Source organism: Cornus florida, unplaced genomic scaffold (genome assembly GCF_030987335.1).
Source record: "Cornus florida cultivar Cherokee Brave unplaced genomic scaffold, ASM3098733v1 CherokeeBrave_3.0.0_Hap2_Chr10, whole genome shotgun sequence".
NCBI classification, from domain to species: domain Eukaryota; kingdom Viridiplantae; phylum Streptophyta; class Magnoliopsida; order Cornales; family Cornaceae; genus Cornus; species Cornus florida.
Window position 1 is genome coordinate 96,636,556 of NW_026775580.1, and position 22,434 is coordinate 96,658,989.

At 39.9% G+C, this 22,434-nt stretch overlaps 1 protein-coding gene across 3 annotated transcripts; it reads right to left on the reverse strand.

Moving 5' to 3' along the window:
• Positions 1 to 251: 251 nt before the first annotated feature.
• On the reverse strand, positions 252 to 20,411 carry LOC132276095 (E3 ubiquitin-protein ligase RING1-like). 3 transcript variants are annotated; one of them, XR_009470833.1, is made up of 3 exons: positions 19,319 to 20,411; positions 2,482 to 2,565; positions 252 to 645 (listed from the first exon to the last, which is right to left on the reverse strand). XR_009470833.1 is itself a non-coding variant. In XM_059777359.1 (2 exons), exon 1 carries the CDS (start codon positions 20,364 to 20,366, stop codon positions 19,338 to 19,340), a length of 1,029 nt encoding a protein of 342 aa, XP_059633342.1. In that variant the 5' UTR covers positions 20,367 to 20,411; the 3' UTR covers positions 252 to 645; positions 19,319 to 19,337. The 3 variants fall into 3 exon arrangements, 2 of the variants coding, with proteins under 2 accessions (XP_059633342.1, XP_059633343.1); XM_059777359.1 differs by lacking the exon at positions 2,482 to 2,565; XM_059777360.1 differs by lacking the exons at positions 252 to 645; positions 2,482 to 2,565 and adding an exon at positions 664 to 1,187.
• Positions 20,412 to 22,434: the final 2,023 nt, after the last annotated feature.

Consider the following 22,434-nt stretch of genomic DNA (forward strand, 5'->3'; position numbering starts at 1 on the left):
ATAAGCAATATAACACCAACTAAATCTTATGATGCTCGGGATTTACTAATGTACATCCCATAGCTATTAGGTTTAACCAAACCATAAATACCCTGTTCACAACAAAAAAACAAGCACATGTCAAAACCGAACACGCAGAAACCATCCAACTGGAATTGGCCAGCAACTTTTAAAAAATCATGCAGCAAAATAATTGAACATTAGTTCCAATTAGAAGTATCATTTCCCTGTCCACCACCAAAGCGCAAGCAGAGTAATAACAGGTTTCTAAGATATTGATAAAACTATAAATAATAACAGCAAGTATAAAAACCAATTCAATGATCTGTAATACAGAGGTTAAAAGATGAAACAAAATTCCAAAATGAACACAAGTTAAAAAACAACCATAAGGAGTAATGGAATATGAACAGAATATATGTACGATGATAATTGCCCCGGCCTTCCATTACGAACAAAATATATGTAAGATGATAATTGAGACGGCCAAAACCTTAAAATGTTATATCACTATCTATGTTGTATATAAACCTTTAGTCATCCATGTTACACAATGAAATCCCAATCCATGCTTCATAGAGGATTCCTGCAAACACACCATCTGAACTAAAGAGCCTTTCTCAACTTTGCAGCAAATGATACAAGCTGCAAAACATACCATCCAAGTCAAAGAGTGTATACATAGATGACTCCAAAAATAAATAAACACAAGACTAATAAACTCCAATCCAAAATATTAATCATTTTCAAAAGTACACGGCAACCATCGTCCAAATTACATAATGTCAATATCCCACAAAAGAAACAAGTAAAATCACCAGGCCAACATGCATCCAATACAAGCTTCCTGGTAGATGGGTTTAGCATAACATTGTATAAATTTTTGAATGCCATAGGCAATACAACTAATCATAAACCACAATACTATACACCTAGCTATCAAGAATATAAGAACTCTTATATGGAAGTACAAGGCTTAACCAAACCATACATACCCTGACTCATTTTCGTGGCAAAATTACATTTGAATAAAGCTGACTAAGATGATCCGTATTAATCTAAGATAACAATAGAATAACATCAAACTCAAACTAAAATGCAATAGAAGTCCCAAGCAGGTCATACATCAATTGCCCATTTATCCCTTTCTTCTTAACACGCTCTATATAACACTTCATTTGCTCCTGCTGCTTACATGGATGTTCCAAAATAAATGGACTTAGTATGCCAAACATGTTACAATATGAATACATCTAACCAAGTTGCTATAGAAACAGAATTCAACAAATGCTCCTGCTGCTAACATGGATTTTCCAAAATAAATGAACTTAATAAGCCAAATATGTTAAGTTACATGAAATACATCTAACCAAGTTGCTATAAATACATAACCCAATAAAGCCTTTGCCAAGTAAATTGGGAGTAGCAAAGTGCATTACCAAGTATATGTCCCTTCTCTATGAAGTGTTGGGAGGAAAAGACCAGAGACAGACCTAATCTTCGACATTATTTTACAAAAAGTAACTGCTACGAACCTTCTAGCTCAGGCTTGTCAATTCAAACTTTCACCATTGCACTCGGATATGATCCCTAACTCCAAAACACAGAAAAATTGTGTATACCCAAACAATATAATTGGGTCACAATGTCCTATGATTTAGAATCTAGACATATTCAAAACTTAAATGTAAGCCATGCAACAAAGGATCCTTGAGACAGATGAAAACCTTTCAATTCAAGATGAGAAAAAAATACATCACTTTTTAGAAATCGCAGAATGTTAGACTCGGTACAATAGCAGCAATTATAATATAAGAATGACCTTATAAAAAATAAAAAAAATTGACAAGTAAGAATGACCTTACAAAAATAAACCAAGTACAGATGAATTCACAAAAACAGCATGTGCAATGAATTGCAATGAGTTTTGACTGGTTCAAGAAGTTACTAACAATACCACAAAGCATCCAAGAAGATGGCTGAATGGGGTATTGCAATATCCAACCAATGTGTTTGATGCTATAAGATAATCATAGAGAAGACTTGACACACATCTTATTTCCTGTCCATACTCCAATAAATTTCTGGAAGAAGTCCCTCTAATTGGAGTTTAAGCTTGGGTGGGCCATCTTTAATTGTAAATGGGATACTTTTCTGGCTCATCTCAAAGTCTCTTGCCTTGGCATCTTCAACGCAATTCATTTGGAGAGAGAGATTTTAGTGTCTTAAGAATGAGAAAAAAAAACAGAGGATATCATTATGATTGAAATCCAAATGTTGTGGGAACTAGATCTGCAAATGGAAGAAGGTTTCCAAACCTATGAAAATTAAGAAATTTGTTTCAGGTGGGGGATTCACAAGTCTATCCTTAAGCCAAGTATATTGTCTTTATCCTTAACTAGAAAATTTTGCTTATTAGGTTTACTATGGACTTAGACGCTGATACCCATACCTACTTCACCGCAGCTACCATGATCATACCTGTCTCCACTGGAATCAAAATCTTCTGTTGGATCGCAACCATGTGGGTGGGCGGCAAATTCTGGGCTAGACATTGCTCTAATCCTGCACAAGCCACTTGAGATTTAGCCATTTGTCACCCAGTTAGGTAGCTGCTGAAGGTTCTTTTATCCAGGGAGTATGCACCCTACTACATTTCGTACATTTTATTTTGTTTAATACATTACTGTACAATTGCTCACCCAATATATGTATATACTCTCAAACTTTTAAGTTTTTCAATGCCTTGAACAAACAGTCTTTTCTGACAAGTAAAATCATACTAACAAAACCCCTGGGTGGAGGAGAGGCACAATCCATGTACACCTGGTTCTTTCCTTCTAGAGGCATCACATCACAAACAAAAATGCAGATTATAAAGCATCCTGAACCCTCTTTTGCTTGTACAGCCTCCTTTCCTACATACACCCTATCAACTCAACGACAAATTTCCCCACCTTGCACAAAATGAGCCAGCTCTAAAGCATTTTTCTTTACCTTTCCCACATTACCAATAGTTACGATGGCCTTAAATTATCCACCAGAAGGTTCATTTTCTCCATCTAATGTTGTTTCTGTCACGTCACATATGACGTAGGAGGAGCTCATGGAGCAAAATACTTGAAAGATAAAGTCTCCATTTCGAATAGAGGCCCTGAAAGCATTAATTTCAACTAACAACTAATTCTTTTTTAAGACATCATTTATGTGGGATAAGATTTTGGCAAGTAAACTGGATCCTTCAAGACATGCGCTATTTCAGAAAGATGCTTTAACCACCCTGCCGAAGTGACAACTTCATATTATGCATTAAACCTCCAATGGAAATGGAGGCTTCATATATTTTCACAAGTACAGTTTGAAACGGAGGCTTTAAACTGTTTCAACTGAAGGCTTTTATTTTAAAGCTACTAAATAGAATAAATTTAATAAATAAGTAAAGCCTCCATGACGCATGAGATAGGAATCTGGTAAGTAAGCTTACCGCTAAAGAAGATACTCCAAAAGAGGCCTCAACAGCCTGTGTCAAATGGCTGCTCTAGAGTATGCTACTGAGCAATTGACATAAAAACTTTACATAGAAGGATAAGTAGTGTCGTATATTGAAACAATAAACTTTTAAAGCCTCTTTGTCAATTAGATGGCTTACAATTAAGTTTTCTACTCCATCAACTCTCTCTCAAATGCGGAATGTACTGACACAAGACAAGCTCTAAATCAGGAAATAATTTCAACTCAACACTATTTTAGGAACTTTTTCAAAAACTAGAAGATAAAAAATAACTTCTGTCAAAAACTCCAATTTTATGTGCACTGGATATGAAACAAGCAACTGGCAAAAAACTGTGAAAATTGTAAACCAACATGGACAAGAGAGGTTAGGTATGTCAATTCCAGAAAGGGATGTGTGTATGCCTATTTGTGATGTGTGTTTGTGAGTAATTGTGACTGAACCACAGACTTCTTTTCAATACATGTGATGAAAGTTCCTTGTTTTGTTCACAGAATTTGAAGAAAAACTATCCAAACAATTACTACTCCAGATTCCATGTAGATTTAAAACTATTTAGAATATAATGTTTCGTTTGGTAGGGAGGATATGGTAGGGAGGATGGAATGGATGGAAGAGGCATCTCTAAGAAAGGGAATGTGTCTTCTCTCCTTTTGTTTGGTTGAATGGAAAGGAAGGGAAGGAGTTGACACATTCCATTATTTGGTAAGAGAAAAGGGAAGAGGAGGAATTAATTTTTTTTGCCATAGATCCCCACTATCAAAATTAATAACCAAGCATTTTTCAATAAGTTTAGACGAAGGGTAGCTAATATCATTTCATTGTTTAAACAATAGCCATCCTTCATTTCCCTCCTCTGTTGGATGAAAAATGGTGCTGCCGAAAAGATGCCTCATCCATCCTTCATTTCCTTCCCACTTCCTCTCCCTTAAACAAGATAGTGGAGGCATTCTTCCCTCCCCCCTCTTCCATCCCTCCCACCAAACAAAGGATAAACTTAAAAGAATTTAGACATAACATTTCTTAAAGAATAAAATTGTGACAGAATTAACTAAAATTTCATACCTACGAGACTCATCATGCATAAATTTAATTGAAAACACTTGTAAAACTTAAAGAGAACCACCAAGATCATCAACAAAAAATAACACTTGGAAAATCAAACAATGATAGAATACAGATATATAAAATCCGAATAAAATAGTCACACACATTAATTCAGCCATTTGAAATAGAAAGGAACTCAAAATCACGCACCATGAACTTTAATCATGTAAAGCAATGTAAAACTTGTTTAGGCTCACAACCTTTTTAATTAATGCCGTAAATAAATAGAAAATCAATACATTACTAATTGGAATCATGTAGGGACCAAAAATACAATCACAAAGTGATAAAATACAATCAACATGTTGTTGTAAATATGATTATCTTTGGTACAATTAATTTAGATTAGAAAAATGAAAACAAAATGCAACTTCCTTGAGCTTGTGGCAGACACACGGGAAGTCTATCAACAACCAAATAAAACCTTACCAAATTATACAAACTTTGGCATTTGTTAAAAAATACCAAATACAATAAACAGTTCGTTTAAAATTTTAAAAATATATAAATAGATTTGTTATAATAATATATAAATCCTATTTTCTCATTAGCATCAATTTAAAAAATAAAATTGACTATTAAAAAGGTTATGTCAACATCCCAAGAACTTGAAGCCCACATGGGCCACACTACCTCTTTCTGCAGTGACAGAAGAGACTAATCAAGCTAGAGAGTTGACAAAAGAACGTTCTAAATAAATTAAGCACTAATAGAGATTAGAGACTACTATAATAATTATTATTAAAAATTCAAAATATTAATTTATCCCAAAAAAAATTAACTACATAGGGACTCAATTTTCTCTTCTCCAAAAATGAATGATATATTAAGATTTTTTTTTTTTTTTTTGGATAAGTAAAATTTTATTAAAAACGCTCAAAAAGGAAGCGAAGCCCAGAGAAACAAAAGGAAAGCAAAAGGGCCAAAGGGCGCCTTAGACCTTCAGAGAGGCCAAGAAAATCTTAAGATTTGACCATGCGCAAATTACAAATCTTATCTTATCGTACACAAGATGCACGAGAAGAACCATAAAGTAGAAGAACTCATGTCAACTAAGCTCAAAAATGTCGATAAAAGTCTGTTACGCATACTAGCACAAACTAATATATAAAAATATATAAAACAGTACTAATTATTAAAAGGGCAATACTTGCCTACTCACCGGTGAGTAGGAAGTACATGTTTACCCCTGATGTGGCATAAAAGTAATGTGACAAGTGTCCCTAAAAAAATAAAAATTAAAAATTAAAAAATTTGAATGCTTACCAGGTCAACCCAAATAGATGCAAATCAAATCCTAATTTAACTCTCCTTCTCTTTGTCTCTCTCAAACTATTTCGTTAAAACCCTAATCTACTAATAGTGGAAATTTTGACTTTTATCTTTCATGATTTAATGTGTAATCCTTATTCCTTATATATACTTATCAATTATTTTGATCTAAAGTATACCAAATTACATAAAATCTGATTCACATGGTTTGATAGATAATTTGTTGATTGCATTTTAAGCTAAAATTCTTAAATAAAATAATATTACAATATACAAACAAAGCTCTGGATGATGAATAGAAAAAATAACTATAAATGTAATGAAAATATTTGTTGATTGCAGGATAGATTGTTATTACTTATTTATGATCTTTTTTTTCTTTTAGCGGAATACAAATATCTATGTATCATTACATTTATAGTTATTCTTTCTATTCATCATCCAAAACTTTGTTTGTATCCTGTAATATTATTTTATTTAAGAATTTTAGCTTAAAATGTTTTTTTTTCGACAAGATCCCCTTCTCATTCACTGACAAAAAGAGTAACGTGAGAAAGGGGAAGAGAGTTAAATTTGGATCATATTGGGTTTAATCTGGATAACCTCTCAAATCATTTAATTTTTATAATTTTATATTGTAGGGACACATGTTCCACTAATTTTGCACCACATCAAGGTAAGCATATACTTCCTACTCACCGGTGAGTAGACAAATATTGTCCTTATTAAAATTAGGCAAATAAAACCAACATTTTTTTTTTTTAGGACAAATATCCTTTTAAGTACAGATTACCTTCCTATGGTACTTTTCTCTATGCCCTTCCCTATGGTACTTATTTAATTCCAACATAACAAAACTGCTTAAGATCCAAGTTCGAAATTCATAAATTGCAAAGTAAAGTCTATAATAAAAGATAAATAGATAAATGGAAAGAATCAAAAGATATAAAAGAGAAAGAATAATCTCCATGTGTTTACATAGATTTGGAAATAAGGTCCTAAAGATACAACATAGTGGGTTCTAAAAAAAGAGTTACAATTATATATAGGAAATATTACAAATAAGTCCTACTTTTCCTTCAATAATATCATCGGGTCCTATCAATGAACAAACCAACTAGTATTTTATTCATTGATAGGACTTGATAGTCTTATATTTGTAAAAGTAGAATTCTTTTGTAATTTTCCCATAGATAAATTGACATGCTAAGGACATTTATGATGAAATTCCATAAGACAAAAACGAAGACATTTTAATTCACTGATTTCTACGTTGGTCCAGAGGTTATTTTCTCCTCACACGAGCTCTTTGACGTTGCTCGATTTCATCACTAAAACAAGTGTTTTAGTTAAGAATGGCGATGTCGCAACTAATCTGCGTCGAATGCGCTCCGTCTTGACTTGCCATAAAATTTGATGATCACAATACCTTTTGGTTGTGAATTATTATCTTTCCCCTATTTCTTTTAATGGGACAATCATATTGCAACAGCAAATTCGGAAATTCTCCACTTCTCCGTTTGATTATTTAGATTTTTTTATGTATACTGTTGGCAGGGGCGGAGCCAGGATTCTATGGTTGGGGGTGCCGAACTTACAATTAATATAAGACTATTTTAAGCCAAATATATATATATATATATATATATATATATTATCGATTATAGTTGAAGATGCAAGAAATTCATACTCTCTTTCTCTCTCTAGAATTCTTACATTTCAACAAAAAGATCTCTCCTCCTTCTTTCCATTCCTTCTCCTATTTATAGATTTTTACAAATATTGACGGATTACTGGATCTGGGCCTGTTCCTCCATAAGTCCTGGTCACCTTTGATGGGCTTATTCGCGTTCAGCCCATATGGCAATGTCTTTTTATGAGCCGACCCAGCTATACGGACCAGATGTCGTGTTTGCAAGTCATATCCGGCCCATGTCATCCTGGGCCTCCTCAACTGCCCCCATAATTGCCCCTTATTTAATAAGGGGGTAATTATTGATGGCGTCTCATCATGACGCTGACAGCTCGAGAAAACCACGTGGGGGAACGGACGGTCAGATCCAGAATCAATGTTCCGGGGCTCGATGAATTTCTCGCCTTCCTGACGCTTCGGCCCTCGGGTCCCCCTCGCCTTTATAAGGCTCTAGGATACCATTTCACGCCTTTTTACCGTCTCCATCATCAGTCAAATCTCTTTCTCTTTAGAACAGAGCTAAGCTTTTTCTGGTGAAATCCTTCAAGAGTCATTCTTCCAGCGATCTTGCAGTGCTCTTTATTGTTCTCTACCTCAGAGGTTAATTTTGTTCCTTTTTACTTTCGGCAGGCTTCTTTTTACCCCTTCTAGATCCTTCAAACACTTCCACCATGGTTGTAGATCTAGATGTTCTTCGTATGAGACTTAGACTCCCTGACGACATCGAAGTTAGGGTTTGCCCTAAGGATGTTAATATTATGACCGGTGCCGGCCTCCTGCCCGGCGAAGTTTTATTTACGAACCTTCAACTGAATGTCGTTAGGTTCCCTCTGCACACCTTCTTTAGTTATGTCTTCAATAGACTGGGGATATCCCCCCTGCAGGTAAACCCCAATTTCTTTAGAATCATATCTGTTATGCTTCTGTTGATTCGTGACAGAAGTCTGGACCTTGACCTCATAGATCTTCTTCTGTGTTATAAGGTCAGTAAGATCCGAACTAATGAGCCCTTCTACCACCTCTACCCGTTCGAGAAGATGTCCATATGTACGGACACAATAAAATCTGAAAAGGGTTGGAGGGATAACATCGTAGGCATTAGTGGGGCTTGGTCTTCGCCGGCTGTAGAGGGTTACCCAATCCCGAGCGCCTTTGGCGTCTGTTCTGTTTCCTCATATAAGAAATTCAAATCTCACAAACATGATTGCCCCTGCGAAACATGTGTTCCCCGCTTTTGTACTTTCTTATGCCGCTCCTTAGGAATACCTTGTGATGACTTGAGCTACAGTGTTTGCAAGGATAGGAGTAATTACTTGAAGAAATACGTTCTGAACGATATTCCTTCCTGCTCAGACCTCCTCACTTCAGACAACCTCCTAGCGCTCTCATCACTCGGCTACAACATGAGCAGGCTTCAGATTCCTTCTTTTGGCAGGAAGAAAAATACTCCCCCAGCCACTCCTGCTGCTGGGGCAACCTCCTCTCCTGCATCAGCCTCTTCCTCAGCCACCATCTCTGACACTATCCCGAGCACGGTGGCTACTGACTCTGTTGTCAGCACCCCTGCTGCCAACCCGAGCGCGTCTGCCCAAATTACCACAGCCCCTGCTGCCGCGAGGGGAGCTCGGGACAAGGAACGAGGAAAAAGGCCTCATCCTGACAGTGGAGTTGATCCTGAGGAGGAACCTCTCATAAGAAGGACCCGGGTCTCCGGGCCGGGTGCTCTCTTGCATCGCCCGGTCAGGGCTCCTGCCCCCTCCGGGCCTATTGCAGCTGGTGCCTCTGCCTCTGCTTCAGGCCCCCCTTCTCTGCCCACTTTACCACCATGGGCCCCTCGGTACACCCGAACGGATGGGACGTTCGTGAAACCGAGCGAGACCATGCTGAAGGATGGCCAGACCGCCATGGCGTACTATAGGAGCATGTGGACTCCGAAAGACCTTGAGGCGGCGAAAGGCCTATCCCAGAAGGATGTGTTCAGCCGCTTTCCCCAATCTGCCATGGAGGTGACTTTTATTTTCCAACTTATGAATTCTCTCATATTATTTGGTCTTGCCTTCGCCCGACCCGACTATTGGCTTAACCGTTATTAATGTACATCTATGCAGACTTTGTTCGGAATGATGGCTATGCAGAAGCAGGTAGAGATGGGGAACGCCAGGGCTCGTAAGTTTTCTGATAGCCTGGAGGTGGCCAATAAAGAAAACGACCTTCTCGCCAGCAAGAATACTGAGGTACTAGCTCGGCTTGAAAAAACTGAACAAGAAAGAGATGTCCTGAAAAAGGAGAACGACTCTCTTCAGGATGAGAATGATGCCCTCCAGCTGGAAAAGAGCGTCTGGCAGACTGAGCGTGACTCAATTAGAGACGAAAAGGCAGAGCTCCAGCGCCTTCTGGCTGATGAACAGTCTGCTCGGATGGCTTTTGAGAAGAGAGCTCTGGACGAGCGTACCGCTCTGATTGATACAATCAGCAGAGTGAACGGTGGGATGCTAGCTCTTCATGCTCGGTTCTCAAGGGTCGGCGCTCTTAGATATGCTCAAGGATTCCGAGAAGGTTTCTCCGACCGAGTTCCGGATGAGGGACAGACCGGCTCCACTCCAGATGAGGTCGACAAGGATCTAGGGATCGACCCTCTGGGGGTCTATGTTGACCCAGAACCCACCGAAGCGGAGCGCATATTTGATGAGTGCCAGGACATTGCTTCCTCAAGGATCATTACAGCTCCTCCTACCGTTCTGCCTCTAACCGCTCCTCAATCGTCAACTGTGGTACTTCCCATAACCACTGTTGACGTTGAACTCCAGCAGAATGATTCTGTCATTCATCTTGATTCCCCACCTCGTGAGGGTGAGACGGCTGATGGGACCGAGGAGGCGGGTCGGCACAACCAGGATGCTGTTGGTACTGAGGCAGCTAGCTAGGACTCCTCCGGACTCTTCGATTCCATACTTTTTTGTAACAATGCGACTTGAATATCTCATTTTTTGTAAACTCAATGCTTATTATGAATGAAATGACAGAACTCTTTTTCCCTTTTCCCTTTGTGTTGTACTCTGTTCAACCTATTTTCAATACATATATACCTTTTCTCTCTTTTCTTTTATATTAACTCTGTCGTGTGCTTGTTTATGGCAAGTGCTTGGCGTTCGGCTTGCGGTGCCAGCTGTCATTCTTCTTGCTCAACTGCCTGGCGCTCGGCTAGAATGCCACTTGCCACTTGGCTTTAAATTTTAAGCAAGTGTCTGGCGTTCGGCTTGTGGTGCCAGCTGCCACTTATCTTGCTTAAGTGCCTGGCGCTCGGCTAGAATGCCACTTGCCACTTGGCTTTAAATTTTTAGCAAGTGTCTGGCGTTCGGCTTGTGGTGCCAGCTGCCACTTATCTTGCTTAAGTGCCTGGCGCTCGGCTAGAATGCCACTTGCCACTTGGCTTTAAATTTTTAGCAAGTGTCTGGCGTTCGGCTTGTGGTGCCAGCTGCCACTTATCTTGCTTAAGTGCCTGGCGCTCGGCTAGAATGCCACTTGCCACTTGGCTTTTATTATATATATATATATATATATATATATATATATATATATATATATATATATTTTTTAGCAACCCATTGAAGAAGAAAGTTATTTTTGTAAACTTCAGTAATTTGCACATTCATACGTACTTGATTGACAACAAATAATATCCAATTAAAGCCGAAACTTAGCTTTTATTGATAGTACCTCTTCAGAGACGTGGCGTTCCAGGGCTTGCTGACCAACCTTCCCGCCATGGTTTCCAATGTATATGCTCCCTTGCCTATGACTTCTGCGATTCTGTATGGGCCTTCCCAGGGTGGCATCATTTTTTTGACTATCCCCACCTTTCTTTTCAGAACCAGATCGCCAGGGGCAAAATCCCTGTGTTTCACTCTTTTGTTGTGACTATTCGTCAATACTTGCTGATACGATGCTAACCTTATGGCTGCAGCGTCCCTCCTTTCGTCTATCATATCGAGGTTCAATCTTAACATCTTGTCGTTCTGATCTCGACTCCATGCTAAGCTTCTGATAGTGGGGACCAAGTGCTCAACCGGTATAACTGCCTCGGTACCATATGCCATTGCAAACGGGCTCTCCCCAGTCGGCCGCCTTGGGGTGGTTCTGTAAGCCCATAGAACGTTCGGGAGCTCATCCAACCACTTCCCTTTATGGTCTTCCAGCTTCTTCTTAATGCAGGCGAAAATGGTTCTGTTTGTGATTTCTGCTTGTCCGTTGGCCTGAGGATGACTTACTGCAGCCAACTTCTGGTTGATTCCATACTCCTCCAGCAGCTCTCTTACTTGCCTGCTGTCGAGATTTGTGCCATTGTCCATGACTATTGATCTTGGAACGCCGAAACGGCAGATAATATTGTTCCAAATAAATCGTCTCACATGAGTCTGAGTCACGCTAGGATATGGTTCTGCTTCCACCCACTTAGTGAAGTAATCCGTGGCCAGTAACACATACTTGTTCTGAGCTCTTGCAATTGGCAGAGGACCGACCACATCCATCCCCCATTGCGCGAAAGGCCATGGCGAGGCCATTACATGCAATTCCTCAGGTGGTTGGTGGATCAATGGTCCATATCGTTGGCATTTATCGCACCTTCGAGAGAACTCCTCTGCATCTCTTGACATGTTTGGCCAGAAATACCCTTGTGTCATTGCTTTATGCGCTAACGATCTTCCCCCAGAATGATTGCCACACACACCCTCATGAATAGCCCGCAATACCTGCTGCGACTCCGCGGGGGTGACACACTTCAAGTATGGGCCAGAGTAGGACCTTCTGTACAGCTGGTTACGCACGATGGCGTACTTTGCAGCATTCTTTTTGCGTCTCCTAGCTTCATCCCTTTGCATAGGCAAAACGCCATCTCGAATATAAGTAATGATGGGGTCAATCTAACTCGGTTCATACGGTATGACGTTGACTTGCCAAGGGTCAGAGTCCAAGGGTTCTTCGAAAATGGATGGCTGGGTCAATATTCCTACTGGAATCACCCTCGCCAATGTTTCACCGGAACTCGAAGCACTACATGCTAACCGGTCCGCGTCTGCATTCTGTTCCCTCGGTAACTGTATGAATTTAATCTTTGCAAAGTCCTTGGCTTTATGCAGAACGGCAGAACGATATGCCCCCATCGTGTCATCCTTGGTCGCGTACTCACCATTTACCTGCCGAACAATCAACTGCGAGTCACTATACACAGTCAAACTTTTGACCTGTAGCTCTCTGGCCAACTTTAACCCATTTAGCAACGCCTCGTATTCCGCTTCATTATTGGTGGCTCGGAACTCAAGTCTGAGTGCTTGACTTAAAGAAGTACCCTCTGTGGTTTGCAGTTTGACCCCAATTCCAGCCCCCATCTGGTTAGAGGAGCCATCCACAAAAAGCTTCCAAGAGCCGCATCTAAGGTCTTCTTCCGTATCCTCGAAATCACATTCTAGTAGGAAATCGGCTACCGCTTGCCCTTTGACAGCTGTTCTCGGCTCATACGTTATGTCAAATGAACTCAACTCTATGGCCCACTTTGTCATTCTGCCCGAGAGCTCTGGCTTGTGCATAAGCGTTCTGATTGGAAAAGTTGTTAGAACAGCTATAGGGTGGGATTCGAAATAATGCCTCAACTTTCTTTTTGCATTTACAAGTGCAAGTATCACCCGTTCGGCCTTTGAGTATCTTTGTTCTGCCTCTGTCATTGTTTTGCTTACATAAAATACCGGGTATTGCACCCCTTCCTTGCAACGAATCAGAACGGCACTTGTCGCGACACCAGATACTCCAAGATATAGAAATAACTTTTCTTCTGGATCCGGGGCTGACAGGACTGGTGGATTCTGCATATATTCCTTCAAATGAGTCAATGCTTGTCGTTGCTCATCCCCCCAGACCTGCCTTCCATGGCTCCGAATCGTGTCAAAGAACGGCTTGCAGTGATCTGACAATTTTGAAATGAATCAACTTAATGCAGCTATTCGTCCTGTGAGGGCTTGCACCTCTCTGATCGTCTTTGGCTCGGCATTCTTAATCAAAGCCTCTGCTTGAGCGGGGCTAACTTCGATGCCTCTGCGGTTGACCACGTGTCCCAAAAACTGATCGGAACTCACACCGAACGAGCACTTGGTTGGATTGAGCCTCATCCCATATCGCTTCAGTACATCAAATACATCTTGCAGATGCTTCAGATGATCATCCTTCGTCCTACTCTTTACCACCATATCATCAATATAGGCTTCCACAATCTTTCCCATTTGATTCTTAAAAATTTTGCTAACAAGTCTTTGATAAGTTGCTCCCGCATTTTTTAGTCCGAAAGGCATAACTTTGTAGCAGTATATTCCTCGCTCGGTTACAAAAGAAGTTTTTTCTTCATCTGCGGGGTCCATAGGGATCTGATTATAACCTGAATAAGCGTCCAGAAAGGTTAAACGCTCATACCCGGTGGTGGCATCCACCATTTGATCAATCTTAGGCAGCGGGAAGCTGTCCTTCGGACAGGCTTTGTTCAAATTGGTGAAATCAATGCATACTCGCCATCTCCCATTCTTCTTCTGCACGACAACGACGTTGGACAACCAATCAGGGTAGTGCACTTCTCTGATAAATCCCGCATTAAGCAGCCTATCGACTTCTTCCGCTATGATTTGATTGCGTTCTGGAGCAAATCTTCGCTGCTTCTGTTTCACTGGTTTGAAATTGGGATTGACATTCAGGGAATGACAGGATACGGAGGGATTAATTCCAGGCATGTCTAGGTGACTCCATGCAAACACGTCGGCATTGTGGGACAAGAAATCCACTAGCTCTTGCTGCTCTTCTCTGGTCAGTCTTATACCTACTCTGGTAGTTCGTTCTGGCCTGGATTGATCAATCTGCACATCCAGAAGGGGCTCTTCGGTCAAGTCAACTGACTCCTCCACCCTGTTCTGCTCGGGCGGAGGTTCCTGTAATTGCTATCTGGGGCTTGCCGATCGGACGGACGCCTTCCCTTTCCCAGCAGACTTTAGTGTGACGGAATAGCACTCTTTGGCTGCAACCTGATCACCCCGAATGTCTATCACTTTATCTCCATCGGGTCCGAGGCACCTCATGACCTGATGCAGAGTTGAGGGTACACCTTGGACTCTGTGAATCCATCCTCTTCCCATCAGGAGATTATACGAGGGGTGAATTTCTACAACCACAAAAGTTTCCATAAGAGCTCGTTCTGCAGCTTGAACTTCTACTTCCACCATCCCGACGGGTTCCACCCTCTTGCCATTGAACCCTAACAGGGGATTTCCGGTGGGCTTGAGCCTCTCTGGTTTAATCTCGAGCCGATCAAATGTGTCCCTCGGCATGACATTCGCACTGCTCCCGGGATCGATCAGAACTCTGCGCACCAAGCAGTCCGCCACTGTTAAACTGACTACCAACGGATCTTCATGGGGGACTTGAACACGCTGCAGGTCTGTCCTGTCGAACTTTATCTGCATCGACGTGATCTGCTGGTGTAGAGTATTCACACTGCTGACCCTTTTCTTCATCTGCGCCTGCCGTAGGCGCGCTCGGAGTAGCTCATCTGACTCTTCGCTAGACTCGGGTCGACCGTGGATAGCATTGATTATACGAACTGGTTGTGAATTGTGGGAGCTTTGTTTGTGACTCCTTTTTATTTGTTCCGCCGGTCGATTCTGCTCTATCGCCGAGCCTTGAACATAACTCGCGAACTCCCCTCTAGCTATCAACATCTCCACTTGCCTTCTCAAATTCCTGCACTCGTTAGTCTGATGACCGAAATCGGAATGGAAAGCACAATGTTTAGTCTGATCCCTCTGTTCGAGGGGTTGCCTAATTGGCAGTGGTGGATGAAACTTATCTTTGTTCTCCTGATATAGCCTCGCCAGAGTGACTTTCAGCGGAGTAATCAGCTCTTCCTCCCTGGACCTCTTTTCTGCCTTCCAGGAGGTCTGACGCTGCGGCTGAATTTGCTTCTGCCTGATCTTTGCCTTGGACTTCTCCTCGGTCGACACGAGCGACGCTGTCCGAGCATTGGCTGCCTCCTCTTCTTCTAGGCGCACAAAGCCGTCGGCTCTTTCATTAAGTTCATCCATAGTCGTCGGCGTGTTCACTACCAGAATGGTATGGAACGGAGTGCCACGTGTCATGGCCAACTTGAAGGCTTGAACCGCTGTAGAAGGGTGGCATTCGATCACCATACTCTTAGTGAGATTAAACCTGGTGAGAAAAGCCTGGAGACGTTCATCTTTGTGCTGTCTCATTGTGAATAGGCTTGAGATGTCCTTTGGCGGGCGCTTGTTCCCATAGTACTGACTTATGAACCGATCGCACAGATCTCGGAAGCTACCAATGGAGCTCTTAGGCAAGTTCTTGAACCAGCTGAGCGCCGGTCCAGCTAGGCTTGTAGGGAAACATTTGCACATTAAAGCATCGTTTTCCGTATTCAGGGCCATCTTCAACTGGATATGGTACACATGATCGATCGGATCGGTTGTTCCGTCAAACAGAATAAACACTGGCATAGCAAACTTCCTTGGATGAGGGGCATTCAGGATCTCGTCAGTGAATGGTGAATCAACCGTTCGAGCTGCGGATCGGAGCGCTTCATTCTCTCTTTGGCGGCCAGTGGTAGCTCTGTAGGCTACGGTTCTGCTCTCCGAACCGCGATAAGTGATTGTAGCCATGGAAGGCCGGTAGGACGGATCGAACGACCGTTCCTCTATGAGCTCTCTTTGCCAAGACGACGCAACTCGGCGGCGATCAACCTCTGTCTCCTCCTCTCGATTGAACCTTTCCTGATGTGGATCTAAGGTCATGGCTTCATTCTGTCTGATCTGCTCATGTCGCGGATCAACGTGAGTCGATCCTTCGTGATCCTCAACTCGACGAACATTTGGCGGCAAATTGTCCATCATCCTTTCATCACGGTGATGAGCTGACTGATTGTTCTCGCCCTGCTCGCCATGATGCGCGATATTAGATTGAACACCTCCTTCACCGACCGGAAGTGGATGCGAAACCGCAGGTATTTGCTGATGTTGCATTCCAGCTTTCAATTCTGCATTCTCTTTTTTGAGAGCTTCGATCAAGTTCATCAACTCCTCAAGCTTCGTTTGCTGGATAGCCTCCATCGAATTGGAGCTTTCACCTATCATTATTCCTGAACGGAGTAAAGGCATTAATCTCAGATTCGCGAGTAGATCTGAGCTTCGTGAGTGCGAATTTTTCAGATCTGGTTTCGAATTCTTCGAATTATGCTTACGGTTGACGAGATCTGAATTGTCCGAGTTCTAAATTTGTCAGATCCTGCCACAATCGAGCAACTCGTTGTTGCGTTGTTCCGAAGCCACTTCCGCCAAAGCAGCAGGAACTAAGATTCTTCCAGAGTAGGTCACAATCGCTCAGATCTGGATTCAACTCCCAAAGATTGAGTTTCGTTTTCACCAATTGGTCTGAATCCACACGATATTGATCAGTTGATCAATCAATCTTCAACGCTTCCCACAGACGGCGCCAATTGAAGATGCAAGAAATTCATACTCTCTTTCTCTCTCTAGAATTCTTACATTTTAACAAAAAGATCTCTCCTCCTTCTTTCCATTCTTTCTCCTATTTATAGATTTTTACAAATATTGACGGATTGCTGGATCTGGGCCTGTTCCTCCATAAGTCCTGGTCACCTTTGATGGGCTTATTCGCGTTCAGCCCATATGGCAGTGTCTTTTTATGGGCTGACCCAGCTATACGGACCGGATGTCGTGTTTGCAAGTCATATCCAGCCCATGTCATCCTGGGCCTCCTCAATAGTCATACAAAAATTTATCAAACCAACGTCAGCTAAGTCATACAAAAATTTATCAAACCAACGTCAGCTAATTTGTGTTAAATATATATATATATATAGCCTATATCTAGTAAAAAATGACATATATATGTACAAAAGTAAGACAGTTAAGCCAAAAATTTAAAAACTTTCAACTCTAAATTAAAGTGAATATATTATCTATTATTGCAATTGGGCTTAGTTTAATATAATATTGAAAGGTTTAAGAGGGAAACAAAAAAAAGTATAAAAAAGTCGTGTCTTTTTAATAGAAAGTTATAAACCATTTATAGTTAGAAAATATTTTGGGAAACTTTCAACTCTAAAGTAAAGTGAATATATTATCTATTATTGCAATTAGGCTTAGTTTAATATAATATTGAAAGGTTTAAAAAAAAAAGAGTTTAAGAAAGTTGTGTATTTTTAATAGAAAGTTAGATACCATTTATAGTTATAAAATATTTTGGGGGGGCCAAGTATGCATTTATCTATACTATTTCTCATTTTAGGTTGTACTAATAAAAGGCCTACCCCTGCCTCCGCTCCTGACTGTTGGTTTTCTCTAGCTATATGTTCCGTCCTCTTTGTACCAAATATTTTCAACTATTACTGTGGAAGATGCTGGAGAAAAATTGATGGTTTTTCTATTTCCTTTGGAATGGTAACAGGACAATATGGTAATTAGAGAGAATGATAGACCCCAAAAAAATTGAATAGGAAAAGAATTGTTGGGAAAAGGAGCCACAAATGTTAGCATCCCTCTTTTAAGCGACTGAGCCGCCACAGTTGCCTAAACGGCTGTGGCTACCGACGCTCTTTTAATATAACATATAGGTAAACTTTCACTTGGCTATGTAACAATGTCGATACTAACTATGGGAGAAGTATATGAATTTTCAATTTCTATAAGCTTAAATCAAGGATCAATATTAAGTTCATACCACTTTTCCTTAATTAAGGATGAACTAACAAAACATATTTAGTATGAAGTTCCACATTGTATGGTAGTTGCTGATAATATCGTTTTGATTGATGAAACTAGAGCGAAGATAAGTGCTAAATTGGATGTTTGAAGAGAAATTTAGAATTTAAAAGTTTTGAGATAAGTAGGAATAAAACTAAACTTATGTATCTTGAGTAAAGTAAAAATTACAAGTGGTGATGTAGTGAAAAGTGAAGGTTAAGGAAAACCAAAATTCTAACATTTTCATTACCTAGGCTCGATCATGCACAAATAAGGAGAATTAATAAAAAAATGATGTTAACCAAAGAAAAAATGAGGTTAAATAGAGGCATGCTTATGATTTTATATTTTGATCGGCATATACTTCTAAAATTGAAAGGTAAATTTTATAAAAACAAACTTAGACCAACCATCCTTTACAGAATCAAATGTTGGGTGGTAAAAAGGAACATCATATTCATAAAAATAAGTATGAGAATGTGAGACAATACAAAAATGGATAAAGCTAGAAATAAACATATTTGTAAGATGCTTAAAGAGAGATACAACCAATTAAAATGGTTTGGCTGTGCAATTAGGACTAAAAACTGCAGTGACTAAGAAAAGTGACATGGTTCATATAAATCTAATGCTAGGGATGGCTTGAGATGGTTAGGAAATATATAATGCCATGGGTTACGGGCTTAGATAGACTGGTATGGACTATGGGGAAACAGTAGCCGACCCAAATAAGTGGAAAAGGGCTTTGTTGATTTGATTACAAAAAAATATAGCCAAACGAGTCTCAATAATTGTCTCTCACAATTTAATGTTAAAATCAAATGTCTTTTTCTCTTTTTACATTCAATAAATAAGCATGTAAAGAAAACTAGCGTGCATATTTATCTTTTAGAAAAAAGAAAAAGGAACTAGTTCAGATAGAAGTACCTGAGAATTCTGAAATCTTTCATTCCGAACCAAATTCCCTGTTTTGCTGACCACCAGAGTTTGATCCCCGACCGGTGTTGCCATTATTGTTGTCAACTCCACCATCACTTGTCTCCCCCAGAGACTCAAAAATCCCCAAAGGCCACGGCAATTGTATCCTAAACCTCCGCGGCCGCTGCCCCGGTGAATTTCCTTGAGAATCCCCACCACCACTTGATCCCACATTCAAATTCCCTGAGCCTGTTGTCTCTGTAGACCGATTTTCATAATCAGGATCATCCGTTGGCAATTCATACCGACACACTGGGCATGAATTATGTAATTCCAACCAAGGGAATATGCAATCAGAATGGTATACATGCTTACAAGGCATCTGTTTGACCTCCAAACCGCGCTCAAAGTCATCTTTACAAACCGCGCACTGCGCCAAATCAGAACCCAACAATGCATCGTCAACAGTAATGCTAGGGAGGGCCTTGACCGCAGACTTCGACGCCGGAGGTGTGCCGTAGCGGTTGGGGTCGTTCTCAGCCAATTGCTGGATGAGTTGTTCGAGACCCGGCCCTATGAAGTAGTCACCGAGGTTGGACGGAACGCCAAATCCGGGATCAGACGGGTGGTTCTCGATGACGAACTGAATGTTGGCACCGCCTGCTCTGAGGGTGCCAAGGTAGTTCTGGAGGAACACAAACGGGTCGAAGGAATCGGGATCATGGGCGAATGAACGGGTTTGGGTGGTCCGAGATTGTCCGAAGAAGTTGGAGGGGTTTGTAGGGTTTTGGGGGTCGATGGCGGTGGCGCCTGACTGGAAGAGGAAAGGCAAGCCACCGAATAAGCCAGACAGGGGGTCCGAGAAGGCGGAGAACGGGTCGAAGTTGGGAAGAGGATTGGGGTTAGGGTTTTCAAGTTCTTCAAGAAAGCCACCATTGCATGTAGGGCAGATAAGATCGTCGCTCGGAGACGGCGTTATGTTGACCGTTCGATTACACTGATGGCAGAAATATAGCTGTGGGGCGCCAATGACGACGGTGCCTCCGGCGGAGGACATCTTCGCCTGTGAGTGAGAGAGAGGAGGAGAGACAAAAATAATTCATAATTTCGCCCCTCCCCTATATAGTATAGACGATTTACACGTCGGTCTTCTCGTGCTCATTTTCCACTTTTACCCTTCTTAACCTAAATAATAGCGGATCCAAACTGTCTAAACTTGAGAGATTACAAAGAAAAAAAAAAAACAAAACAACTAAACTTAACTCTTGTTTGTTTCAATTTCTTAAAAAACAATTTTCAATAATTTAGTAGATAAAAGACTATTTTCAAAAAATTATAAAACAACCTTGAGTAGGGGCACTTTTAAGTAAGTATTAGACTAAAAGATTAATCAGTCAGATTTGGTATAATTTCAAAAAATTTAATTATGTGGAAAAAAAAATTTAATTTTGAAAATTTAATCAAACAATTAATTTATATAGTGTTGTCGCTCATGTTAGCCCTTTGTATGCTTTTGTTTAAGAACAATGTTTATCTTAGGCCGCATAAGAAGGAACTTCCTTCTCATAATGAGGTGGTATAATAAAACATCAACCGTTCCTTCTTATGATGAGGTAGCCTAATAAAACATCAACAGTTAGTTTAAGTTTTTTTTTTTGTTTTTTAAAAAATAAAAAATGATAGACTACAGACCATAGAAACGGACCCTTCCCTCTTTTTCTCTCAAGCACCGATATATATTATTTTGAATCTAAAATCAAACATTGTTCTAGAGAAGAAAAAAAATTTATATATATATATATACCACATATTATAAAGAGTGGGGCCAGGTTGGGGAATGACCCTGACCTACATTGGTTCTATAATGAATGATGATATTCCCTCTCTCAAACACAGAATTACATGTTATATATAATATATGAACGACACATTATACCAAATTAAATAACTTTTTCGATAAAGAAATCTAATAGATCTATTTTTATTGTTTTTGTTTGGTGATAATCATCTTTAAATAATTAAATTTGGATGAGAAGTTTGTTATTAAATACAAAAGAAAAGAAGATGAACATGAAATGTTTTAAAATTTAGGAGAGATTGGGATGAGAAAGGAAAAGAAAAGAAAAAAAAAAAAAAAAAGGAAGATGAATATGAAAGTTTTAAAATTTATATATAAGCAAAAAAAAAAAAAATAATAATAATAATAATAATAATAGTTAATTAATTTCTATACCAACGAAAAAACTTAGAAAAAAAAATACGTGGCGATTCGTATCATGAAAATGAATTGATATATATCATTTTTCATGAATTTATCGTGATTATTTGTCTCAAGTCTCATATATGACTGAAAGATGCCGATCCAATATATATATACATATATATGTATTTTCTTCTCCAGAACAATGTTTGATTTTAGATTCAAAACACAGAAATAATATATATGATTATTTGTCTCAACTCTCATATATGACTGAAAGATGCCGATCTAATATATATATGTGTGTGTGTGTGTGTGTGTGTGTGTGTGTGTGAGTGAGAGAGAGAGAGAGAAATAGGAAGGGTCGGTTTCTGTAGTCATCATATTTTTTTCTTTTAAAACTTAAACGCCTATTGATGTTTTATTGGGCACCTTATCATAAGAACGAGATTCCTTCTTATGCGGCCTAAGGCAATCGCCGAGAAAGAAAGAGGGAAGGGTTAGTTTCTATTGTCTATAATCATCATATACATATATATATTTTTCCTTTTAAAACTTGAACACCGGTTGATGTTTTATTGGGCCACCTCATTATAAGAAGGAAGTTTCTTACGGCCTAAGACAAACATTGTTCATAAAAAAATAGACGAGACACCCCGGCCTTCTATCCATTTTTCCATCCTCCAACATCCTACTATTTTACTTGGTAATAAATAGCATCATCACATTCTTTCATTCTACTAATAAAAATAAATTAGTAATGATAGGCAACACAAAAACTCTCCGAATCTAATTTGGCTATGTAATTAAAAAGCGAAAGAGTCATCTTTTACCTGGTATTAACTGAAAGGAGATTGAAAAAAGAAAAGAAAAGCATGGTGTTTTTTCTTTCCCTTCACAAACAGGAAACTAAAAATTCTTCAAA

Coding starts and splice junctions, on each gene's coding strand:
- LOC132276095 (XM_059777359.1), bottom strand. CDS start 20,366: ATGTCCTCCGCCGGAGGCACCGTCGTCATTGGCGCCCCACAGCTATAT.